General features: G+C 34.6%; 1 protein-coding gene and 1 pseudogene across 6 annotated transcripts; both read left to right on the top strand.

Annotated features, from left to right (window-relative positions):
* Nucleotides 1–8,607, top strand: part of LOC133674013 (cadmium/zinc-transporting ATPase HMA2-like) — a 49,655-nt pseudogene that overhangs the window by 14,801 nt on the left and 26,247 nt on the right.
* Nucleotides 4,985–7,544, top strand: LOC133674352 (26S proteasome regulatory subunit RPN13-like). 6 transcript variants are annotated; one of them, XR_009835207.1, is made up of 7 exons: nt 4,985–5,079; nt 5,198–5,325; nt 5,722–5,970; nt 6,068–6,147; nt 6,239–6,872; nt 7,016–7,102; nt 7,179–7,343. XR_009835207.1 is itself a non-coding variant. In XM_062095407.1 (3 exons), the coding sequence occupies exons 1-3, from the start codon at nt 7,046–7,048 to the stop codon at nt 7,488–7,490; spliced, it is 276 nt and encodes a 91-aa protein (XP_061951391.1). In that variant the 5' UTR covers nt 7,024–7,045; the 3' UTR covers nt 7,491–7,544. The 6 variants fall into 6 exon arrangements, 1 of the variants encoding a protein (XP_061951391.1); XR_009835210.1 differs by lacking the exon at nt 4,985–5,079 and having other exon boundaries at nt 5,114–5,325; nt 5,722–5,781; nt 5,930–5,970; XR_009835208.1 differs by lacking the exon at nt 4,985–5,079 and having other exon boundaries at nt 5,114–5,325; nt 6,239–6,304; nt 6,643–6,872; nt 7,179–7,339.

Genomic DNA, 8,607 nt, shown 5'->3' with positions numbered 1-8,607 from the left:
ATTTTGTTCGAGAAATTGTGGATGAAGGGGATATTCTGCTACAGAAGATTGGTACCGCAGATAATCCAGCTGACATGCTCACAAAATGTGTCTCAGGGATCAAGTTCCAACATTATTTGGACTTGGTCAACATCTCTCGGTGTTGAGCACCTTTAGGGTGCAGCGCCATATGGCGCATTAGAGGTAGCATTGATTGATCACGAGGATTGCATGGAAAAATCTTGCCAAGGTGGAGATTTGTAGCAAATTGTCGACATTTGCAATTGTCAACATTTTTCTCAACCACCCTCTCCTTTCCAGCCACTATATTTGTGCTTTCCTTTCTCATGTAACAAGATACAAGATAGAAGACAGGAACGAGAGAGTGAAGTGTAGAGAGAGTGCAAGTGTGCAGAGGAAGATAAAGCAGATTTGAGAGAAAAGAGTGTAAGAGTGAAACACTGGGTTTTGTGGGGTTGTATTGGGTTGAGTTGAGTGTTTGTATCATTCCTCCATTAATATACAATCTGTTGCCTCCGTGGACGTACCCGACTTTGGGGAACCACGTAAAATCTGCTTGTTTGTGTTTTATTTGTGTTTGCTTTCGGTCCAGTATGCACAACAAAAATGACATGTGAGTACGTATAATTAGATAGAACAGAATGATAATCTTCCTATGAATAGGTTAGTCAAAGCGACTGCTTAATTTATGCCAAGGACATCCATCAGAATACAATTAATTAAAGCGATTCTAAAAAGTGGCTGAGACCCAAGATTTTAAATCTTACCAGTCGTTTTTCCCCAGGCAATGCAGCTGTCTCAACCCAAGGGATTGCACTGTCCAAATCTTTCAGGGTCGTGTGCCAAGAAGGGTTACAGCATAGACTTGAACAACCTCCATATACTTCAACTTCCAAAAGATAACTCCCATCACATCCTTCCTGGGCATCAACATCTGCTTCTGCAGCAACAAGAACATGGTATTTTCCATCCACTAAACTCCAGTTGCAGAGGAAACCCTCAAGAAACTCTCGGACACCTGAGGATGAACCTCCTGATATCTGAAGACATGCCCTGACAAATAAAAACAAATTCAAAGTGACATCCATCCACCGCAAAATATAGAGATGCCTTTGACCTAGCCATGTTCAAAGCTTATATGGTATTGACGGTCTAAAAATATTGCAGATAAATAAGCTAGAGGAACATACTAAGGGTTCAATATTCAATACAAACTAGTTTCTTTCTGATAATCATTCTAATTAACCTGTCAGAATGTTACACAAAGTTCACTAGTTACCTTCTCCACGGCAAAGCTATGCCATCATTACCGAAATACAGATATCTTCGGTACAAAAATATAAAATTTGTGATTTTTAGTATTTTTTTTTGTATTGATATTAAAAATAAAATTTAAAAAATAAAAAATATATTATTTTGATATATTTACTAATAAAATAGGATAAATTGGACAATTAGCATAATAAATTAAAAAAATTGACATAATATTCCACCAAATCTTTTTGAATCCACGTTAATTCGTAAATTTACAATGCTATTTTTATAAAAGAATCTATTGATAAATATTTTAAAAAACAATCACTATTACTATTACTGATGTAAACACTTCTATATTATACCCGACTCAGAAATTTTTTTGGGGATAGAAATGAAAAAGAACAAATATGCCTTAATTTCCTATTTCATTTAGATAGTATTTTTTACAGTTCAATTATATTTTTTAAAAATCTTGAATTTTTACTTTGATATTCTGATGTGTTTATATATATATATATATATATATATATATATATATATATATATATATATATATATATTATTTTAATATATTTTTTTTAAAAAATAAAAGAAACAAATTTCAAACAGTGTTCTTTTAGCCAAAATCACTATTTTGCCTCCATGTGTTTGTGCCGATTAGTCTATCTTATCCCTGCATTTCATACTTCAAGTAGATGTAGCCGATTTTACCCATGTTTAGTTGGATTAACTGAATCACATGTTATTGGTTTACACAAATTTAGCCAGTTTAATATCGAAAAACATTTTAAAAACAATCCTAATTCAATCTAGATTGGTGATCCAGCAGATTGATTTGTTTGGCCCTTCCAATCATAGTTATTAAACCCGGACCGGCCTGGCGGGTCGACCCGGGAACCGGCCGACCCGGTGGCTGGACCGGTTCAGGTTAGGAGAAAGACCGGTAAATGCAAAAAACCGGCAAGACCCAGTCGACCCGACGGGTTGACCCATGACCCGGGCAAACCCGAACGAGACCCGACATTTGTAATGCATAAACTGCCATTTGTGAAATCAAAACTCAATCCATGAACACCAATCAACCTAACATTTAAATCTCGCAAAAACTAACAGATCTGAGTTACACTCAGGAACAAAACACATAAAACTTAATATAACGAGCTCTGCAAATTACTACTGACTCAGGGGAAGAGTGGGAGAGAGGAGAAGGAGGGAAATGAAGGCAAGGAGAGGAAGTGATTGAGCAGTGGTTGTTGAGGACATGGCGATCGCCAGTGAAGGTGAGATCTGATAAAGAGAGCGGTTTTTTTTCCTTTCAGATAGATAGATAGAGAGAGAGAGAGAGAGAGAGAGGGGGGGGGGGGAGCATAGTTATAAAACTCGACCCGGTAGTTGGCCTGGTAAAATGACTGGGTCACGGCTCTTGGGGGTCAACCCGGGTTAACCAGGGTCAATAACAAAAGGCACACATTAATATGGTTCTTTTGACATAAAATATCACATTAACATATATGCTAGCATAATTAATAAGAAAATATCACATTAACATATATACTAGCATAATTAATTAGCATCAAGGTGCATTTATCTTCAAATAAATAAATATTTAACATAATTTAAAGATATTAAAGACATGGATAATAAAATAACAAGTTGTTCTAGAGACACAAAATTTAACATAATAGATATAAGGGGACAATATTCAAACTCTAGTTTGCATTAGAATTCATAAATCAACATTTTAACTCCATTTTACATTAGAATCCATAAATCAACATCTTCAGCTGCATAAAAAAAACAAAAAATTGGTAAAAACCCAAGAGAGCAGCTACTGGCCTCATCTGTGCCTTCTAGGATCCGCCACTAAAAATGTCCAACAGATATCAAGTTCTATAACAGTGTTTGAAATTTAAACGTGAAACTTGTCATAAAAAATTCAAATTTTAATCACGGGAGCATCCTGTGTAAACAATATTCTCTTTGTTTTTTTCCCCTTACAGCTATGCTTTTTTCATGCTTTTTAATTTTTTCCCCTTATAGGACGAGCGATCAAATAAAACAAGATGAGAAATTAAGGAAACTAGGACTATGATAGACTGGGAATGTAGAGAGAAGAAATCACTATGTTGTATTCAACATCATGCCCATTAATGTTGCATCATGAATCAGCTTCTTACTCAGCATTAATTCAAATAAGAAAATTAAAAAACTTGTAATATGGAACTCATAGAAGCAATGAGAATAACTGCTCATCATCATAATAATTTGATATTCATCTTGCCAAAAAGCATACAGGCAATTTCAATTCGGCAGAGTAATGATTGATTCATGGTACAGAGTAATGATAGACATGTATGGCAGTAATTGGTTTAAATGAATGTGCACAAATTGGATTATTCCATATTATAATGTAAAAACATTATCAGATAAAAGACTTGTAAAAAGATTAATTATTCTATATTATCATACAAAGCACAAACCAAGAGGAGCATGTTTTTTATAATGTATATTCATTAATAAATTATTATGAAACTGTCCTGAGAATGTTTGTTATGAGAAAGTTAAAAAAAAACATGAATTTAACAAATAATAAATCAATGACAGAAAGGGAAGTGAAATGGGAGATCCAAAAGGGGCTAGAAGATTCAAAGACAAAAACCCAAATGTGTAAAGCAAGTAGCAGAGCTGCAGATGCGAAAATCCAGATGCAAAAATCATAAAAGCAAATAATTTGGCTTGGACACAATATCAACGTAAAAGAGATAGAGCACCTGTAGATTTCTCCAATGAACTCTCTGTTGATTGTTGTCTATTCTGTAGGAGATACTGACAGAAGTAAATCTCTTGGTTGTTGTCTATTCTGCAAGAAATTAGGGCAAAAACTCTAGCTTTGCTTTTGCTTTCCCTGAGTCAGTGATCGTTCAATAAAGTCAATATATATACAGGGTCTCACTCGGGTTAGCCCGGGTCGACCCACCAGGTTGACCGAGTTTGACCGGTTTTTTTCTTTGGCCGGTCTTTTATCTTACCCGTACCGGTTCAGGTCCCGGGTCGACCCGCCGGGCCGGTCTGGGTTTTATAACACTGGGGAGGGGGGGTGATGATTGAAGAGACTTGGAGAGACAGAGAGTGAAGATTCAAGATTGAAGAGACAGTAATAGTCTAAGCTACGTTTTTATTTCAATCCATTAAAATAATTATTTTAGTTTTTTTATTCAAAAAAATTATAAATGCATAAAGTTTATTTTACAGTTTATAATAATAAGAAATAAAGTAAACAGAAGAGTTTTTTCACTTTTAATGTAAAAAAGTTATATTTTTTAAATATTAAATAAAAATAATTTAGTTTAAATACTTTAACTTAAAAAAATAACATAGTATTTTTTTTCGATTTGAAACCTTTACATAATATATTTTATGTTTACAAAAAAAAATTATGTTTTTTCAATGTGGGATAAAAAACTTTTTTGGTTTAAATACTTCAACTTAAAAGCAGAACATAATATTTTTTCAATGTGTGATAAAAAACTTTTTAAAATATTCTTTTAAACTTTATTATTTACAACATGTATAACATATATTCACATTGATTTTTTTTTAATTTTTTCATATGAAATATTAAATTTTTAATTTTTTTTAATTTTTTTAGGTTGACCTAAATTGACCCATAAAACCCGGGACCCAGTTTCTTAACCAGGTCAACCCCAAACCGGGTTTGATAACTATACTTCCAATAACTATAGATAGCGGGTAAGACCCACATTTGCCACCAACATCTTGCCTTGTTTGTTTGAAATTTGGCGAACTTGGAGTGTCATTTTGGTAATCTCACAACAACCGAACCATTAATTTTCCAGCTTTGGATTTTCTTTTATTTTTTTCTGTTATTGTTTATGATTTGGGTATTTGATATGTCCTTCTTTTTTGTCCTTCTTTGCAGTGTTGAAAGAAAGGAAGCTTTATAGAGGAAGTATGCGAAAAATGGGTTCTTTGAAAGAAAGGAAGCTTTATAGAGGAAGTATGCGAACAATGGGTTCTTCATCAGCTGAAGATATTCCAGCAATGCAGGTAAATAAAATCACCTTTAAAATTGTGGGTTTTGCTAAAAATCTCTGTTTCTTCTTAATTAGAGCCTGTAATTGCTTTTTTGGATGTACAAGTATGTTTTTCTTGTTGGGGTTATGTTATGGTGTTGTGGTTGTTTTGTTGGTAGGAAATTGTGTTGGAGTTTCGTGCTAGTAAAATGTTTTTCTATGGAAAAAAGGTTGTTCCTGATTCTCAAAAAGGACTTGTTCGCATTGGACCGGTAAACTGGTGTCTTTTGGTTTTTTGGTGTTACATAGAGTTCGAGCCTGTGTAAAGATTTTTAGTTACTTCTGTTGTTTTGGTTTATCTTAAGTACTAGATAGTGTGTTTCTAGCATCTTGTTTCCTGTTTGAAGTTGAAATTTTTGAATTGTTCCAGGGTGATGAGGGTTTGCTTCATTTCCAGTGGCTTGATAGGAATTTGAATACTATGGAAGATGTATCCTAGTTATTATTATGTTTTTGAGCCTGGGGATTTTGTTTCTCTCTTCCAACATTGGTTTTTATTTCTTTTTCTGTTGTTTGTTTTGTTAATGTTCTTTTATGGTGAGAACTTGGTAGCTTTTTCTTGACGTGTTGATTGATAGCATCAAATTATTTTTTTTCTGAAGAGGTTGTTTTTGAGAAGGTACACTTTTCTCTCTTAGTTTTTTCTTAGATGGGAGATATTTGACTTTAATAATTGATTGTAATATCATAGATTCATAATTCTTTGGGTTATTCAGGTTAATCAAGCTTTGGGAAGAGTTTACATCTTGAAATTCAATACAGATGATCGAAAGTTTTTCATTTGGATGCAGATCAGGTTCATTTTCTGTGTTTTTCACTCTCTTATGTGTGACATTGACTCAGCTGTTAGTTGCATGATTTTGGAAAATTGTGTAAAATGTTTGCAGGAGCCAAAGCTAAAGATGATTCACAATTGTGTAGCTCTGTCAACTATTATATTAATCGTCCATTTGGTAAATACTTTTGTGTTTTCAGTCCTTTGTTAGCCATGCTACTCTTCATTATTTTGTTCCTAATCATCCTGGCTTATATTTATATTCATCCCCCTATGTCCTTGCACAGACTTGCCCTCGGGGTAAATTCTAAAACTTGGGGCATCTTTTATATGGAAATTTAGAGTAATAACTTGGTGTTTGTCAATGTATATACCTGTTGATTCTTGTGATTCATTGTAAAATAACTTTAAAAAGGTTAAGGAGCACTTTTATTACCAAAAAGAAATGGCCCAGAATAAATTATGTGGCCATTTTCTTTTATTCTGATGAGAAAGATTTTTGCTCATCACTCTCAGGACTGGAAACTTAGTTGTCCCAGACCTTGGTGCAGAAGTAATGAGTGATGTAACCTCTTCATCAGGACCAGTGAAATTGGAAGACTTGCAAAGAATCCTGAGTAATATTGGTGGTGGAGGTATGTTCTGCTCAGATAGTGCAATTGACCACATCCTTGTTTGTTGTACTTAGGCTGGCCCACGTGATGTGATGATACATGTTGTAGGTAGTTCGGGTGATCCAGATGAAGGTAATTATTAATGCTTATTCTATACGTACTGTAAGCCCTGAAAGGATTGTACAACCTTTTTTTTTTGCTAATTATATGCTCTGGCACGGGGTGCTTTACTGTAAAATCATTTTTTTTCATGATATTTTCTTTTGTTATCCTAGGCTTAGGATATACTGAAGCCTGATTTGATAATGCCATTGAATGAGACATTGCCACTTGAAGAAGGATTAACATCTCATTTACCTGAGGTATAAGACAGTCTTATGTTTAGGATTTCCTTTGTGTTTTATGTCGGTGCATTCTGAGGTAATTATGAGGTTGCAGGGTCACTGGACTCCAGAGGATATTTTAGACTTGTTGAAGAGTCCTCCTTTCCGTCAGCACGTGAATTCTTCTACTTATGTAAGAAATGCGAGGCAGATCCTTTTTGTTCTGTTTCTTGTCCTTTTGATGATAGCCAATTTTACAAGGTTTAACTCTTCTTTTTGTTTGAAGGTTCTCCGAACTGGACAAATAGATTTGTCTCAAGTTGGGATCAACCCCAGTAAATCTGAGTGGTTTGTGGCCCCAGAACCTGTAAATAGATTTTACAAGGTTTACTCATGTTCATCAGCATTAACTAAAGTCTTTAGTTAATTCTTTATTGGGAAATTCTGATTAGGGTTGATTATGTAACTAATGATTATAGAACCCTGTTCGCCCTAACCTGAACAGCCTCTTCCTTGGCAATCCTGACATATCTTGATCTGCCCAATACTGGTTTGGACACATACCTATATATATTTTTTAGAGTTTTAAGAAGCCACGCTCTAAATAGGCATGCAGAGAATTTCCCACACCAAATCATAATCAAAATCGATCCCCTTTAGTAATTTATTTTATTTAAACAAACTGTCTTCCAAACCTAATCCAGAATATCAAGACACCCTCTTATTAATTCACTTAGAAACTACTAGTCCTAAGCTTTATACATCCAATCATAGAGCAACTAAAAACAAAAACAAAACACGAATGAAAATCAATATAACATTGCATTTAAACTTATTTAAATCTTGAAACTAAAATACAAAATGATGCACCAAGGCTATGGAAATCCAAACTTGGATAAAATGGAATGATTGTCCACCAGAAAATAATAGCAATTGTTGACGCTCACCTCAATAAAATGAAACCAAGCTCGTCTCCAATATGGGTTTATGCATAGAACTACACCCATCACCAACAACACTATGATGTATGCAACCCCAAAGCTCACATAGAAAACCTCCATATCCATGAAGCCACCATTATCTTCATTGTTCATTAAAGTTGGTGATGGTGGCATAACTGCATTGCAAATTTTGGGTAGCGGTTCTCCACAAAGAAAAGGGTTTTCCTTGTAACAGCTCTCCTCAAACGTGGAAAACTGTGCAGCTCTCGCAGGAGTCTTGCCGGATAAATTATTGTGTGCCACACTGAAACATTCTAGAAAATATAGTTCAGTAAGTTGAGGAGGGATTTCTCCTTCCAATTTGTTGTAGGAAAGATCCAAGCTCTCTATTTCCTTTAACCTCGAGAATGTTGGTGGAATTGGTCCAGTCAAGCTGTTGTGTGAAAGGTTCAATACCTTGATCACCCTGAGGTTTCCAATTTCAGGAGGAATCTCTCCTGAGAAATTGTTGCATGAGAAATCAATTCCTGTGAAGTATCGGACAATGCTGCCTCTATAAGAAAGGGATACATTCTTCGTTGTAAACTCGAAAGAATGTTGTGA

Source organism: Populus nigra, chromosome 15 (genome assembly GCF_951802175.1).
Source record: "Populus nigra chromosome 15, ddPopNigr1.1, whole genome shotgun sequence".
Classification (NCBI taxonomy): Eukaryota; Viridiplantae; Streptophyta; class Magnoliopsida; order Malpighiales; family Salicaceae; genus Populus; species Populus nigra.
This window is presented reverse-complemented; position numbering and strand designations above follow the sequence as displayed.

Coding starts and splice junctions, on each gene's coding strand:
- LOC133674352 (XM_062095407.1), top strand. CDS start 7,046: ATGCCATTGAATGAGACATTGCCACTTGAAGAAGGATTAACATCTCAT. Junction 7,103..7,178: donor TAACATCTCATTTACCTGAG/GTATAAGACAGT, acceptor ATGAGGTTGCAG/GGTCACTGGACTCCAGAGGA. Junction 7,257..7,349: donor ACGTGAATTCTTCTACTTAT/GTAAGAAATGCG, acceptor TTTTGTTTGAAG/GTTCTCCGAACTGGACAAAT.